This window comes from Pleurodeles waltl, chromosome 6 (genome assembly GCF_031143425.1).
Source record: "Pleurodeles waltl isolate 20211129_DDA chromosome 6, aPleWal1.hap1.20221129, whole genome shotgun sequence".
NCBI classification, from domain to species: Eukaryota; Metazoa; Chordata; class Amphibia; order Caudata; family Salamandridae; genus Pleurodeles; species Pleurodeles waltl.
Genome location: NC_090445.1, coordinates 216,105,412 through 216,122,285, shown reverse-complemented (window position 1 = coordinate 216,122,285; position 16,874 = coordinate 216,105,412). Strand labels below are relative to the sequence as shown.

Genomic DNA, 16,874 nt, shown 5'->3' with positions numbered 1-16,874 from the left:
ATGAATTGTGCCCCAATGCAAAGAAAAGTTAACAAATTCCCACTATAGGATAGATGATATAGTTTTGTACACATTTTATGTACACTTTCTTGAAAAGGAAAACCTTTTTTTTCAGGGAGATTGTTTTGTGATATTGTTTCATAAGTACCATTACTTTGCGATGGGAGTTTGCATTCTGTATTTTTATTTTTTATTTTGGAGTGCTGACATTCATCCTATTTTTTATGTGTAGTTAATGAGGGCAATATAATAAGAACTGCTTTCATGGCTGCTGCCTTCACCCCAATTCTCAACTGTTACTCTTACTGCCATTTGAGTACAAAGCAGAGAGGATGCTCAGGCTTATGAGAAGCCCTCATACATTAACAAAGTTGGGCTGTCCAGTTGTCAATGGGCCTTTCATGGGTCGGGGGTCCTTTGTATGGGCCTGACCTACCTAACCCTCCTCTGGCTCCAGGTCGAATGCATACTTTGTCCTGCCATTAACCAAACTAGTTTAACACTCACCCACAGCATGGGATGAGTTGGTGTTTTCTGATGTTTTAATCTGGGATTGTTTCGTTACTATGAAGCAATCATACTGGACAGTATATCCCACAACTGTTTTGCATGTTTACAACCAAACAGATTGACCAAAACACCCTAGGGCCATCCTATAGTGGCATACACTCATCCATGAAATGTGCATTTCCTTCAGCATTAACTATGACTTTGGAATTTCAGCGTATTGCGTTGTTGTCTAAACTTTAGCCTTATTATTACTTCCCACCTATTTCAATGGCCTCTGGTACTGCCTCATGCTTGCATCGTCTGTTTAAATCTCTCCTTCTGCTGGTCCCTTGTGCTTAACGTTTGTATACTGAGCATAGTGATAGGCTGATCTTTAATGCCTGCGCATTCACAGTAGTTTTCTGGTCTCCCTCTCTCTCCAGGAATGATTGCATCTGTTCAGTTGTCTAAGTTTGCTGCCAGCTTTGGCTCATACACACCCCTCAAATGGGTGTCCCAGGTGCTTTCCAGAGATGTTGGAAGCATCTACAATGACGCCTACAAAGGTAATCTGAACGCAGACCTAATTTCCACTCTTTGTTAATGATATTTACTTGGCTTCTTCATTCAGTGGGATTAAACATTATCTTTTTTATACAGGGTACTCTCTGACCTATGGAGAGTTTACAGAAGACTCTGTGCCAGGTAAGTGATTTCTGTTCCTTTTTTGTGAGTCCTTTTATTTGGGCTCTATCAGTGACAGTAAGAAGTTATGATACGAAATCTCTGTTGCGTTCCATTATTTACCCCTGGTGTCCTAAAGTCTCCTACTTTCCTGAAACACAATCTATGCTCAGGATTTTAGTCTGATATGAAGAGCTATTGAAGGAAATACCTTTTTACCACCTTCCTGGTAATTAATGGCCTGATTCATCACTGTTCTGCTCCTAGTCATACAAAGGGTTCTGTATTAGACTGCATAACATCAAAAACCGGTCTGACCACTTTTCCGTATCTTAAAAATAAGATCACGCATCAATGTAAAATGTTAGAGATTTGAATCACAGATAAAAAATAATCAAGTAACCTAACCAGTATAGTTCCCCCTGAGCTTCACTCCTCCTCTCTATCTTATGTTAACCACCTCGCAACGTCAAGAATGACATTGCACCACTGGAAAAGAATACAGTGAATTCCAAGCAGTGCCCCTCATGTTACTCCAAAAACTGAATGATGAATGAAGGGAAGAAAGCTCTCAAGGCAATGAAAAGAGTACGGATACAGTATCCCTAAAATTATAATCTTAAAACTGTAACAGAAGAGATATGTAACAAGACAGATGGAAAGGCAAAAAGGTGCTAAAGTAAAACAGCAGAACTTTGTTGAGTTCTTTGAACAAAATATAGTAAGACTGAATCATTCATCAAAACAACCAGTAACAGTGAGTCATCTAGTCATATCTGCCATTTTTAAATGATCCATACCATCTTCAAGATCATTTAATAATTTCCCTGATCCATTTCCAGCACCCCTGGCCACATTTCAAAAGTATTTGTTTTTGCTTTGTACCACACTGGAAGAATCTTATCAATTTCACTCTCACACAAGGCAAAGTCCAGTGGATCTATTTCCCTTTTTCTTGAAAAAAAAATAAACAGCTGCCTCAGCAGAGCTTAATAATTTCTGCACAATCACAGCCTTACGATTTTTGACAAAAGTTTTGGAAATCTGTGTGGAAATACATACAAGGGGAATATTGTAGATGATCTTCAATTAGGAATTGCATAAGGATGCAGCACTACACTGAGACTGTTGAACTTAATTAGGTACATGATCACCTGCATGTTCTTGACTCTGGTAACTCTCCTTGTTATAAGCTATTATTCTTGAGGACACTCTAATCAATCTTCTAGCACACAATAACCTAGAAAAGAATGTATACTAACAGCTCAGACATCTAAAACTGATAAGGTACATCATTGCAGAACAGGATTTCAAAACCATAGTTCAGGCATTGATACTCTCAAAACTAAGTGATGGCACTCTGCTCTCTGTGCAGCACAGAGTTACAACTTCTTCAAATACCAGCCTTCAAAAATAGTACATTGTCATTCAGTCTTTCTTGGGAGATGCACATAAGATCCCTCGCGCTCGGAGGACTGTATCATCATTATCATCATCTACATTCAAAAAAGCTTAACTCAAGTGGTAGATTATGATATGTTTCTCTGGTACAGAACTGTCTCAAGTAAATGTAAAATGCAAACTAACTCTATACTATGTAAAAATGTATGATATTATATTGAAAGTCCTCTAACTCATTATTTGATATGTGCTACTATCTTGTAGGAACAAGTGCATTAAGACAGCTTTAAACTTAGAGAATATGGTAGCAGTTGTAAACAAAGTAAATTCAGTATTTAAGTTTTTTTAATTAAAAAGTTAGACATCTAATTGTTCATTGCACGAAAACAGTCACTTAGATGATGAATGTCCTCCACAGTTGACACTCCAAGATTGAGTTGAGTGGCACTGGCATATTGGTGAATCGAGGTGAAGCAACCACTTCACCCTGCTTGCCAGGTAGATGCAAAACAGCTTGGATTTGAACCCGGGGTATTCTGCAACATGCATAGGGGCTGGCCCTGGAGCATCCACCGGAATGAACTGGGTATGTGGAGAGAACCAGTTTAGAACCCTGATCACACAGACCCATGTGCGTGGAGAAACTGTAAGGTGCTCCAAGGTCGACTGTACCAAAGACTGCAGAGAGATTGAGCAGAACCAGCATACAAGCGCACACGTGGCATCATTTGTATTTTGTACAGTAGCTGTCCTGGCACTGCATCAAACACAGAAACTAGATTGAGACGAACATACCAAAATGTGTTCAGTGATGTAATTCTGTAGGTAAGGGCAGCACAGTATGCAAGATGCTTACCCAACAACCGAAGAGCAGTATGAGCACAAATATTCACTAGATCATTAGGGTCCAAGGAAGACTTTTTTTTAAAATTGCAAATGCTTGTCCGGTCTTCAGTGAGCCAAGAAACATATTCTGTGTGCCAGAGATATTTATTATCGTAAGCTAAAATTTGGAGAGCGTGAGGGGAATTTCCTTCAACACTGCAGCCAAAACTACATCATCTGAATATAATGTGGCCTTTATAGAGCCAAAGTGTGAAACAACTCAATATCGAAAAGTAAAAACTCTTCCCAAATATCAGATGTATTATCAGATGTGGAAGTAGACACATAACCAGAGTTCAGATTTCGGCACTAATGTTAGTATGCCTTACATAATGTTTTTGCATAAGGAAGAGATTGGATTTGAGGATTCTAGAAGAGTAGATAGGTAAATTCAAGGAAGGACTAGGAGTCATGGATTGTTTAACTGAAGTGATCAACTATTTGGAGCTATTTTAGTTTTAGCTGTATTAGCCTCAATTTGTAATGTTGTTCACTGAAGGTTTTGTGAGCATTTATGTTTGTATGTACGTGTAGGTATCTGAGGAGTGCAAACATAGGTAGAGAGCAACAGTGCACCTAACAAGCACAAGATCCCTGACAATTTATAATTATTTCCAATGACGCTATATGTTTGTGGTAGGTGAATCCTATTGAATGATGATGTAGTGTTCTCTGAAGACATGGGATTTTATCTTCTTGCTGATTTGTAAAAGGTTTGGTGCAGTTCTTTTGGTAATCGGGATATTGTTATAGATCTGAGGAGCATAGCTAGAGAAGAGTTTTCTTTTGATTTTCTCTTTTTGCAGGTTTTGATTACAGTCTGGTGATATCCTGCCTTCTGATGTTACACTGTCCACCTGAGATAGTTATTTTCTTTGAAATATGGAGGAACTTCCGTTCTGATGGCCTTGTGTGTGATGCATCTTATATTGAAGATGATATTAGCATGGAAAGAGAAAAAACATAGTTTCATCAAAATCCGTGGGTCTTAGATGATGTGTGCTGCTCATGTAAGATGAGATGAGCCGCCCAAGTATGTATCAAAGTGAAATTGTGGTCATGAAGCACACTTTCAAAATTTTCAGCGAGTGGGTAAGAATGTATTTCAATAAATGACTTTTCATGAACTAGTAATACAGGTCAGGTGTACAAAACCATTATGCATTTCTTAATGGTCTGAATCTCTATTACGGGCTGTTAATAAATGAAAAATTGTATTTTCAGATGTACAAAGCCCTTTAGGGAATCACAAATAGGTATTACCTATTTGCGATTCCTATTCAGATATACAAAGCATTTCCTAATGTGAATTGGGCATCTAGAAATGCAATTACCATTGCACCCCAAAATGCTTTTTTTAAAATTAAATAGAGCGCACACATGCCCCTTTGGCATATGGGTGCTCTACATGTGCACCACTATTATTGGGGTGCATTCGGAGGGCCTTTTGCCCACAGCCATCCTTGGTTTTGCATTTCACAAATAGCGATTTCCTAGAGGGAAATCACTATTTGGGAAATGCAAAACTGGCCCATTGTCACAAATGGCATGGGATTTCTTATTTGTGATTTTCTAATAATGATTCCAACATTGTAGGAATCGGTATTAGGAAATCAGTACCTTGGTACATAGCATTTTGCATTTCACAAATAGCGCTTTCTATGAAACCGCTATTTAGGAAATGCATAATTGCATCTACGTACATGTGGCCCACAATGCTTTAGTAAGAGCTTGAGGCTAATGAAAGAGGCAGACTAACAATATAAAACAATGATTCAACCAGTTACATATAGCCGAATTCAGATAGGGATACCCCAGCACTCAGATATAGTCCAATAATTGTAAGATCCTTCACATAAAATTCAGTGGACAGTAATTCTGAAACATTGTAGGCTCCAGTACATGTCACTTTACAAGAACAGCCACAACCAACACATGTTTTGGCACAATAAGTGACTTTTTCAAGGATAATAAATCATGCTGGATAGCTGAAAGAGATGAGATGGTATCCACTACTGTGTGTTTATACAAAAGAGCAATGAATCCAAGAGGGGTCATCTGACTTTGGATCAGACAGAGACAGTAGCGTAACTTCAAGAAATTGGTATATTAATATTTAAAATATATGCAGTAAAAGTAGCTAGCATGCAGGTGCAACAAAATTATAAAAGCTAGCAAGGTGGGAGGGGTCACACTGAATACAAATTTAATTTATTTAAGTTGAATACAAAAAATGAAAGCTGAAAATTATTCCTTAAAACATTTGTTTTATATCAATACAAAATGAGTAGAGAGTCACATTTAACACCACAGCATAAATTATACAAAGACCAACATATCTAAACAAATACACAACAGTAGAAAAATACTTTACAATGCTTACTAGAGCCTTAGACAACTACACGAGAGGCCAATAAAGCATGAATAAAGTAATTGAACAGAATAGTCTTTAGGTGCTGTCTTTTTAGCCTCGTCAAGTTTTCAAAGTAATGCATCCCCAAGGTCATCTTAAGGGCAAAATGTGCACTTCTATTCTAGTGTTCCTTATTAATTAATGATATACATATTGTAAATATATTTATATGTGTGTATATATATATATATATATATATATATATATATATATAAATACACCCACGCACATATAATACATTTTATATATATATATACACACACACATACATATATATGTCACATCAGTTAACACAAAACACAATAATTAAGGCTCCACCTGTTGAAGGCTCAGTTAAGTTACCTCCTTACATCTAACTTTGAAACACTAAGAAATTCACATCAATCAGGGAGGGACCTTGATAATCAAAATTGGTACCTGTGGTAAAACAGTCAGGCCTACCTCAAAATTTCAAGAGAAACTTTCAAATGTGCCTGCTCACCACAAGAGCCCCAGTGACTATTTAATTGAGGTTTAGAGCTTATAGATTTTTGGAGATGGTTCCTGGCAGTGGGATTGATGGTCAGTCAAATAATTGCTGAGGTCACCAGGTAAGTACCGGTTTCAATATTTGGCCAAGATGTTTCATATGGTGTTCAAAAGGGTGACTGTAAATGTTTCATTTTGTGGCGGTGGTCTGTCTATTAGTAAGAATACACTAAAGAAAGTAGGAGCAGGTGTGTATCACACTAAAAGAACATTTCTGTTAGAATGCAACACACCTGGAAAGAGCATAACTGAGGAGAAATGAAAGCATTTCACCATGCTACGCCACCCCTGGGGTGGCGTTAGATTTTGGCGCTTCCTTAGATTTACAAAATCTAGTAAATCTCGGGCAGCATCAAAATGTAATGGGTGTTGCTGTGTGTTAGAAATGGGGTCTCTAGATGGCAGTTGGTTTGCACCCTGTCCAAGTAGGGACCCTCACTCTAGGCAGGATAAGGGAGATACCCGCTCAGATAACCCCTGCTCACCCCCTTGGTAGCTTGGCACGAGCAGTCAGGCTTATCTCAGAAGCAATGTGTAAAGCATTTGCACATAACACACAGTAATAAGTGAAAACACTCCAAAAGGACACCACACCAGCTTTAGAAAAATAGGCAATATTTATCTATATAAAACAAGACCAAATACGATAAAAATCCAACTTACAGTAATAAAAATATGAATGCTGCAAGATGTACTTAACAATCCAGTTCCTTGAAGTCGATAACTCCACCTGGGGCTATCACGTCGTCGTGAACAACAAAACCAAAAGTTCAGGCTGGCCTCAGTGTCGCAGTCCAGCTGTGGTGTCGGGAAGACCCACAAACAGTACCTTGGATTTGCAGGGCGTTGTGATCCTCACGATGAGCTCCGGAGGGTGGCGTCACTGACGTCGCGGTGTCGGGCCGGAGACGGTGCAGGAGTCGTCGGGCCCTTGAAGTCACGCACCTCGGGGATCGAACTCCGGGCTGATGAAATCAGGTGCGCTGGCGGGGATGGCGTTGGGGCTGTGGTGCGAAGCGGGACAATGCGACGTGCGGTGCCCACAGGTCACGGTGCAGGCAACGGCTCGGTGACGCCATCCAGCGGCGTCGGTGAGACCAGGGCTGCGGTGTGAAGCGGGGCGGTGCAATGTGCGGTGTCCACAGTTCACGGTGCAGGCAGCAGCGTCGTCATTGCGGAAGCGCTGTCGTCTGTAGGCCCAAGCCAGCGGTGCGGGGCGGGACGGTGCTTCGTGGCCCTCACGAGCAGTGTCCACAGGCCACGGTGCAGGCAAGGATTCCTGGTGACAACACTGGAGCCGATGGTGCTGGCGTCAGTGGATCGGGGCTGCGGCGTGGGACGGGACGGTGCTTCGTGCTCCTCACAAGCGGTGCCCACAGGCCGCGGTGCAGGCAGCGGCGCCGGTGTCAGCAGGAGCGACCTCGCCGGGGATGCCTAGGCTGCGGTGTGAGCAGGTGACACCGGAGTGCGGGGCCCACAGGTCGCGGTGCGAGCAGCGTCTCAGTGAAGTCGTCCAATGACGGTGTCGGTGAGACCAGGGTCGCGGTGCGAAGCGGGGCAATGCGACTCCGTGCGACGTCGGCAGGTCACGGTGCAGGCCAGCAGCGTAGTTGGCGGCGTCGCAGTGGTTTCTCCTCTTGGACAGCACAAAACACGCAGTTCCCAGTGCTACAGGTCGAGGAAACTGAAGTCTCTGGTGTCCCTGAGACTTCCAACAGGAGGCAAGCTCTACTCCAAGCCCTTGGAGAATTTTCTCAAGCAGGATACACAGCAAAGTTCACCCTTTGCACTCTTTTCAGGCAGAAGCAGCAACTGCAGGCCAGTCCAGCAAAGCAACACAGCAAAGGGACAGTACTCCTCCTTCAGCTCTTCTCCTGGGCAGAGGTTCCCCTTGATTCCAGAAAGATTCTAAAAGTCTGGGGTTTTGGGTCTGCTTCTTATACCCAGTTCTGCCTTTGGAGTTTGCAAACGTCAAAGCAAAGTCTCAAGTGTTTGCAAGATCCTTCCTTGTCCAGGCCAGGGCCCAGACACTCACCAGAGGGGGTCGGAGACGGCATTGTGTGAGGGCAGGCACAGTCCTTTCAAGTGTGAGTGACCACTCCTCCCATGCCCTCCAGCACAGATGGCTAATCAAGATATGCAGGCTACACCCCAGCCCCCTTTGTGTCACTGTCTAGAGGCGAGGTGTGAACAGCCCAACTGTCAAACTGACCCAGACAGGGAATCCACAAACAGGCAGAGTCACAGAATGGATTAAGCAAGAAAATGCCTACTTTCTAAAAGTGTTTTTTTCAAATGCACAATCTTAAAATCAACTTTCCTAAAAGGTGTATTTTTAAATTGTGAGCTCAGAGACCCCAAACTCCACATGTCCATCCTCTCCCAAGGGGAATCAACACTTTAATCAGATTTAAAGGTAGCCCCCATGTTAACCTATGAGAGGGACAGGCCTTGCAACAGTGAAAAACGAATTTAGCAATATTTCACTGTCAGGACATATAAAACACATTACTATATGTCCTACCTTAACCATACACTGCACCCTGCCCTTGGGGCTACCTAGGGCCTACCTTAGGGGTGCCTTACATGTAAGAAAAGGGAAGGTTTAGGCCTGGCAAGTGGGTACACTTGCCAAGTCGAAGTTACAGTCAAAACTGCAAACACAGACACTGCAGTGGCAGGTCTGAGACATGATTACAGAGCTACTTATGTGGGTGGCACAACCAGTGCTGCAGGCCCACTAGTAGCATTTGATTTACAGGCCCTGGGCACCTCTAGTGCACTTCACTAGGGACTTACCAGTAAATCAAATATGCCAATCATGGATACATCAATCAACAGTACAATTTCTATAGGGAGCACTTTCACTTTAGCACTGATTAGCAGTGGTAAAGTGCACAGAGACAATAAACCAGCAAAAATAGACCTAAACAAATAGGAGGAAGAAGGCAAAAAGTTTGGGGATAACCATGCAAAAAGGGCCATTTCCAACACTGTGGAACGCCCACAGCAACACCCATTGCACGCCCCTGCCATGCAAAGTGCTGCGTGTTAAGGGGCTGTATTTACAAGGTGGCATTAAGCCACAAAAAGTGGCTTAATGCTGTCTTGTAAATACGGCGCAGTGCACAGCGCCACCGGAGCAGCACGAAAGTGACTCTCTGGTGGCGCTAGGGGATTATAAATATGCCCCCATGTTTTCTTAAGAAGAGCACATTCAATATTAGGTCTTGTGCATTGATCAGTGGGTGGTTTAAGTGGGAGAGCTGATGCGAGGGAAAGGAGGAAAGGTAGGCAGGGGTGATAGTCATGAAACACTTCAGTTAAGGTTAGGAGGAGAAGTGTGGTAAAGGAGGAAGAGGTGTGAGGTCGATTATAGATTCAATGAGATTTTGAAGGTGCCAGCACCATCTTTAGGGGCTCTGTTTCCTGCTCAAGAAGGGTGAGTAGAAGCTAGATTGGTTGGATAAGATGAAGATGGGTGGTGGTGCGGCAGATCACTGTCTAGGGAAGTAAAGAGCAGTGTATTAGATATAGTGATTGTAGACAATAAACTCATAATCATGCTCAAACTGTTGAGGCAAAGGCAGTAGATGGGAGCAAGGCATCATGAATGCCTCATTAGTTTCTTTTGTGCTTTTGATCTTTAGTGTGTGTCTTATGGTGGGTAGACGTGGTTTAGTTTGTGCCTAGTGCCCGAAAGGCTGTGGCTTTTTGTAGCTTGAGTTTGAAAGGTGCTAGAAGAGTGGCAGAAGAAGTGACAATAGGTAGATGTTAATTCAGTATGATCAAGCCTAGGATCAGATGTTAATAAGGGAGCAGTAGATTTGTCCCCACAGACAGAGAGTAACAATACAGTGGAAAGAGTCAGGTGAGGAGAAGAGGGCATGTGTCACTATGTGAGCTAGAAGGAAGTAACAAGCACAAGTTAAGAGGAAGATCTGAGGAGCATGGGGTGAGGTTTGAAGGAATTCTTGACCACAAGAGAGGACAGATTAGAAGAGATTATAAAATGAAGGAAAAGAGGTGTTAGCTGAAAGGAGGAGAGGCAATAAATCAGGAGAGTTAAGAAAGTGCATGAGGGCAGGTGCTGTCAGTGAAAGTGGCAGATTATCTGCGGTGTAAGTATTGAGCAGGCTTGACGTACATGAGTCATCAGGAGGTAGATCCAACCTTTTGAGATAAATGGTACAAGGCTGTTAAAGGAAAGGGTAGAATAATATGGTAAACTATGGAAAGAAAGAGATTTGGGACCAAGGAGGGGCAAGATGGTTCAGAGAAGTAGGCAATGTGGATGATGGAATATAGTGGGAGGTGAAGGATGAAGCCAAGCAAAGCAAGAACCTTTGTGTCTACAATACTGCCATTAGTGTTGTCTACTTGACGTCTAGCTGCATGGCATCATGTCCTTGGGGCTGTTATGGTGAGACATGGATACTGAAGCAGTATACCATTTGCAGCGAGTCTAGTGATTTAAGCTTTGTTGAAGCTAGAAGAATGGTAACACTTGGATAATTTGATTGATGAATTAAGTAGTGTCATCACTGAAAGCGAACACTGTATTTATTATCCTTCTCACTCCACTGAGTTAGTCTTAGGTCCCTTATAGCTGAATGCACTGTAACTGGATAGGAAAAAAGACCCTCTTCAGGGCCACCATATAGAACAGGTAGAAGTATACGGAAAGTTGTTTCCCTATGAGAAGTTCACCTGATAGATATTTTGGAGATATTGCATTGCAGTCCACTGGGCAGAAAAGTTCCTCAGCGTGTTATAATCACCTCTGTGGGCCAACGGGGGAAGAGTGCTTTTAGACTCTGGCTGAGTTGAATCGCCACTGTAAATCAGCAGTGCTCCCACAATCATCCTAACTCACAATTCCCCCACACTCTGTCCCCATCCCCAGTGGGACTCCCCAGTGAATGACTATTCCCAATGGGAATTCCGATTCCTGCCAATCCCCACTTGGGGCCTGACTTATAACCTGACGAAGTGGGTTACTCCATCACAAACGTGACGATACCCCGTCTGCAGTATTACAATCCCAAAATTTCCTATGGGGTTCGTAATACGGCAGACGGGATATCCGTCACATTTGTGACAGAGTATTCCCTCTGCCAGGATCTAAATCAGGCTCTTGGTATCCCTATTCTGGCCAGTGCCCCATGTGAGTGCCCAATCTTGTCCCAATGAAGCAGCACCCAGCTTGGCAGTCTAAGATTGGGCAGCACACACTCTGTGTGTGGCAGAGTATGTGTTACCCCCTGCATTCTACTCCTGCTACACAATGTGGCACAACAGTATCCAAACAGCTAGACAGTCATCGACCTGCATCCGGTTTTGAGCACACTTTGGCAGCCACAAAAACATGGCATGGCAGCATTGAGATGTCTGTCTCCACCACAGCAGTTTGGAGCTAATAGAAAGGCATCTCCTGTGTAGCCTGGGACTTATCAGATAAGAACTCAAGGCACAAGAAAATGAGGCCGAAGATGGAGCAGGATTGGTGCCTGTCTGCCTTCAGCTTTTCTCTAACTATACTTTTGTACTTTGTTATGATTCTTTCATTACTGTCTAATCCAGTGACACCCCTGAATTTCCCTCTTTGTCCTCCTTATGCCCTTCTCTTCAGGAACGATTTCCAGATGCCTCGCTGCTATCAATTTCTTGGAAGTTTGCTCAATAAGTCTATCATAACCCTTTTTTCCTCAACCTGTCATCATCATTCTTCCTTTTCAATCTTTCTATGCTCACAAAACTGTTGTAGACCATGATTCCTGCTTTCAGCTGTAGAATCTCTGCAAAATCCAATCTATCATTTCCTTCCACATCACTAAAGCCCCATGTACTGAACTTGATCTTCTACCATATTGCCTTCATGCTATTTGAACCTCTCCAGTCTATTGCCATCTGTTCTGCTTGTTTTGATACAAGTCCCCCTCATAGTTCATATTCTACACACTATGGCCCTCATTCCGACCTCAGCGGTCTTTTTAAAAGACCGCGGAGGTTCCGCCGGGCCGAAGACATTATGACTGGTGGTGACCCTCTGCCATTTTTTGGATGGAGAGCCGCCAGCAGCCATACTGGCGGTCGGCGGTGTAGTGGAGGCTGCTCCTTCGTCACCGCCACGTCATCAGAACACCGCTCACCAAATTACGTTCCAGTATTCGACGTGGCGGTGTTCTGGTGACGGGGTGCTGGCGGTGGAGCAGCCCCTATGGATCCCGTTCCCTCCCGGAGGCCCACCAAAGCAGGTAAGGTGATTGTCCGACAGGGGAGGGGGCTTAGGGGGGGGGTTGTGTGCGTTAATGGGGGTGTGAGTGTGAGTGTTTAGAGGGATGTGTGGGTGCGTGTAAGTTTGCGGGGTTGTGATGTGTGTAGGGGGGATGTAACGTGTGTGCATGTGTGCTTGTAAGTGCGAGTGTGTGTGCGTGCGTGAGTGGGGGGTGGAGGTATGTTTGGGATGGCCTATGCGGGTTGGGGGTGGGGAGTGGGCCCTACCACCTTTGGTGGTGGTAGGGGGGTTGTGGTTGTTGGGGTGGACTCCTGGGAGGGGGATGGGGAGACCCCTATCAGTGCTTCAGTGCCAGGAACAAATTCCCTGGCACTGACAGTGCCCACCGCCATGGATTTCGTGGCGGTTCAAAATCCACTAAATCCATGGAGGTATGCGGGGTCATGATCCCACAGGCCGAGTGGTGACAGCCGCCAGGCAGGAGACCCTTGTCTCCAGCCTGGCGGTTGTTACCGCCGTGGCGGATGGTGTGGTACATTGGCAGTTTGGCATGTGACAAACCGCCAATGTCATAATGGGCCGGTAATTACTGCCTGCCTGTTTGCGGTCCTACCGCCAACATTGCACCGTCCGCCACGGTTGTAATGAAGGCCCTAATATCATGCCATTTGAGTCTTGTGATTAAGGGCCAGATGTAGCAAGCAGTTTTGCCCAATCTGTGTCTATGGGAAAATGTGTTCATATATATGGTCCTAAATGTATACATTGCCCAGCACCTCCTATCAACCTAAGTTGAGAACTCTTCATGACCCCTCTAATCTATTTTCTTCTTCCTAAAATTCTGCTGTTGACTCTTTTTTCCATACTTGCCCTGTGTTTAGGTCATCTCACTGCTGGCTCCCAAACTTTGAACCTGGCTTTCTACATTTGTTAGTTTCATCCTCTCCCCTATCACCCTTTTGTTTTGTCCTAAACAACAAATCTTTGAGAAAGCACTCACTGGTAATGGCCTCTTACCACCTTCAGCAACTTTATCGCATCAAATTGAATGTGCTTTAGTAACTACATTTCTTTTATACTGCGTGCATTGTCCCATGTAGAAGCCATAGTCATAAGCACTTGACATATTAATAAAAATGAAATTGAAATGGACAATCATGAAACAAATAATGTACAGCCAACAGTAAATATTCCTTGCCACTCTCAGCTCTTCTAATCCCAATATTGTCATTCGGTCTAGAGGTGTACACAGAGAGTGGCTATAGTTGTACAAAGACAGTAGTAATACCACCTATAGAAATTGACTTCTATTGAGCATTATGACAGACCAAGTTGAGTTCAGTTGTAAAATATTTAACATTTGGATCATTTGAATTGGAAGTTTTGAGATTGAAATAAATGAAATTGTTTTTGGGAACTCAGTTTTAGTAAGATGTTTTGTATTCAAATGTTTTGATTAGTCCTATTTGAGTCCATTAGCCACATAGAGCATACAAGTTACTCAGGAGTAAACAGAGAACCTTGTGGATCACAGGCTCAGAATAGCTCAATGAAAGTAGTGTCATACAGTTTGGCACTTATTGAGTATTTTTGAAAAGGCTGACATCAAAAAGAATCTATATCTGAGTGTCTCCAGGCATTCAAAATAATAATTGATGAAACTTGGAGTTCACACCTTCCTGCATATTTTTACTAGAATTCCTTTTTGTAGAATCTGTAACCACTATCTTGTAACCTTCATAGTCACAGTATCAGTTCACTCATATATATGATGACACACGTTGCATGAGAGGGTTTAAGGGATGATCCACATGTCCATCCAAATACTCAATGAAAGTGCCAAGAAGATCTGTTTCATGGTTAAGGTTTTTTCGTGACTCCATATCATCAGGTTCATCTTGTTCCAGTCACTTAACAACCATGTTCAATGCGTGAGTTAAATTGTGTTTTATATGAGGAAGTGCTGAATTGGAATATGGTGAACCTGATGACTTGAAGTTACCAGTCATCTTCATCTGGGCCATTTTCAACAGCATTACACTATGAGGCCATAGGCCACCTATTCTCTGAAGTGAACAAAGTTTGAACATGTGCTTAGGTGGCTAGAGTAGACACCTGTGAGAAGGGGTGATTGTAGGACCTAAGGGTGTGACCGTCCGTTATGCAAAGATGGACCCATCATCATGGATTTTCTGTGGAATCATTGGAAGGGATGAGACTGGTTGGTCTAGCACAGTTAAAGTTAGAAAAGGACGTGTAATGGCTGGTTTCATGTGGATCCTTGTCGGGGGTGTTTGAGGGAAAATTCTGCCACAGTGGTTGCTATCGACCCTTGTTTTGGATTTATGTTAACGCTGTCCTCCAGTAATGTGACATAAGGATACTGCCATAACTCTCATTGATATGCACTGCACTGTATTCTTCTTGTTGTTTAACAGAGTTCTAAAAAAAAGGTTAGAAAAGGTGGTAAAGAGGAAGAGGAACACATGTGAAATGGGGTTAGAGTTTGGTTACAGGTCAGGCTGAGAGTAAAGGAAAGCATCAAGGATATGGCTAAGATCAAAGCAAGGATCAGGTTAGGGTCTGGGTAACATTTAGAGTGAAAACTAGGGTTTGTGTAGGCTGTGGGAACACTGAGAGCTGTTAGTTGTTAAGATTTGGGCTTGGATCAAAGGTCTAAGGTTAGTATTAGTCTTAGGTGTCAAGACCTTTCTAAAACAATGTATAAAGATAAGCACAAACATTATGTACAAGAGGAAGTGAGGCTTCTGTTAAGATAAATAAAGTTTTTCCACCAATTGATTTTCATTGAATAGTCTGTTTCAATGTAAGTATAGCAAAATCTATCTTTGTCTTGGAAATGGTTTCAGTAGAAAAGATTGTCTGCAATTGTGTTTTTCTAAAATGTACTGAAATGAAATTACATATTCCTGCCTCTAGGGTACTGCAACAGATATGAAGCACTTGAGAACATGGGTGGCTTTGCAGAAGAGACAGTGCAATATGTTTGCATGAGGGGGGTAAAAACTAAAAGTTGAAGCTGTTTGTTGGTGTATTACAGAGTATGTTATTGGTGTGCCCAACTACGATGAAACTCTGGGATCGGTGAGTATGAGGAGTACTCTTATGCTATTAAATGAGCTAGCCGCTCATAATGTCGGGGGGATTTGTTTCACTTTTGGGCCCCAAAAGAGAAAATATGCATTATGTGATTTAGCCAGGTTGCAAGTGATGGACATTTGTTGTTTTGGCTGTAATACGGAAGTCCAGGTGGGGTTACGGTAACCCGAACATACAACTAGTAATCCTCTGTACAAGGAAAAACCTGGATTTCTTTGAATTGCTGCAAAATATACTTTACACAGGAAAAAGCTTCCCCTCCAACATGTTTCGGTTTCTATTCAAGTAACTATAACTCGCGCCCTTGCCATGCACAGTTTTCTTATCAATACTTTTATTGCAAATGTTGCAGTGATAATATCAAAGATGCCATAAGAGATGCTATCAATGATGTAATATGTGGAGTAATTAGCTGTGCATGGCGAAGGCACGAGTTATAGTAACCTTTGGGCACGAGTTATAGTTACTTGAAATAACTCTAACTATCAGTGCTGAATTTCTAAGGTTTTGTACAGGTAAATTCAGAACCTAACTATAAGGTCCCTGTAGCCTTTGATTTTTAGTGAATTTATATGGTTTTTAAAATAAAGTCATTTTAATTACTATATGTTAATCTAACCTCTGCTGCCCATGGCCTTCGGCAGTGAGCGGCAGGGGTTGGTCGCAGGGCCTGGGAGGCCTGGCCCTGTAGCCAAGCCCTTTTCACCGCCCAACCCCACACCATGCACACCCTTTGGCCATGCGCAGGGTGGGTTGGCACAGGTCCTGCCTCTGTCAGTGGATCTGTGAGTGGGTGCCTGAGTGTCTGAGTGGGTCTGAAAGTGGGAGTGTGAGTCTATGAGTAGGTCCGAGTGGGTGCATGAGTTTCTGAGTAGATGCCTCAGTGGGTGCATGAGTCTCTGAGGGCATGTATGAGTGAATTAATTAGTGTATCAATGAGTCTGTGAATTAAAAACATTTTTTTTGCATATTCTCGAATATTCAAGAATTTTCTGGAATATCCTCAAATATCCTTAAATATTTGAGCATATTCGAGGATATTCACGAATATCATGCATGGTGAAGAAAAATCATTTCAAACACATAATTTGACCCTAAAACACCCCTATATCACAT

At 42.8% G+C, this 16,874-nt stretch overlaps 1 protein-coding gene across 2 annotated transcripts in view; it reads left to right on the top strand.

Annotated features, from left to right (window-relative positions):
• Positions 1-16,874, top strand: part of ITGA2B (integrin subunit alpha 2b) — a 327,605-nt gene that overhangs the window by 132,778 nt on the left and 177,953 nt on the right. For both annotated transcript variants that reach the window (XM_069237913.1, XM_069237914.1), the window contains exons 7-9: positions 933-1,055; positions 1,150-1,194; positions 15,700-15,743. In XM_069237913.1, the coding sequence (XP_069094014.1) occupies positions 933-1,055; positions 1,150-1,194; positions 15,700-15,743 (212 nt within the window). The remainder of the gene's footprint in view (positions 1-932; positions 1,056-1,149; positions 1,195-15,699; positions 15,744-16,874) is intronic.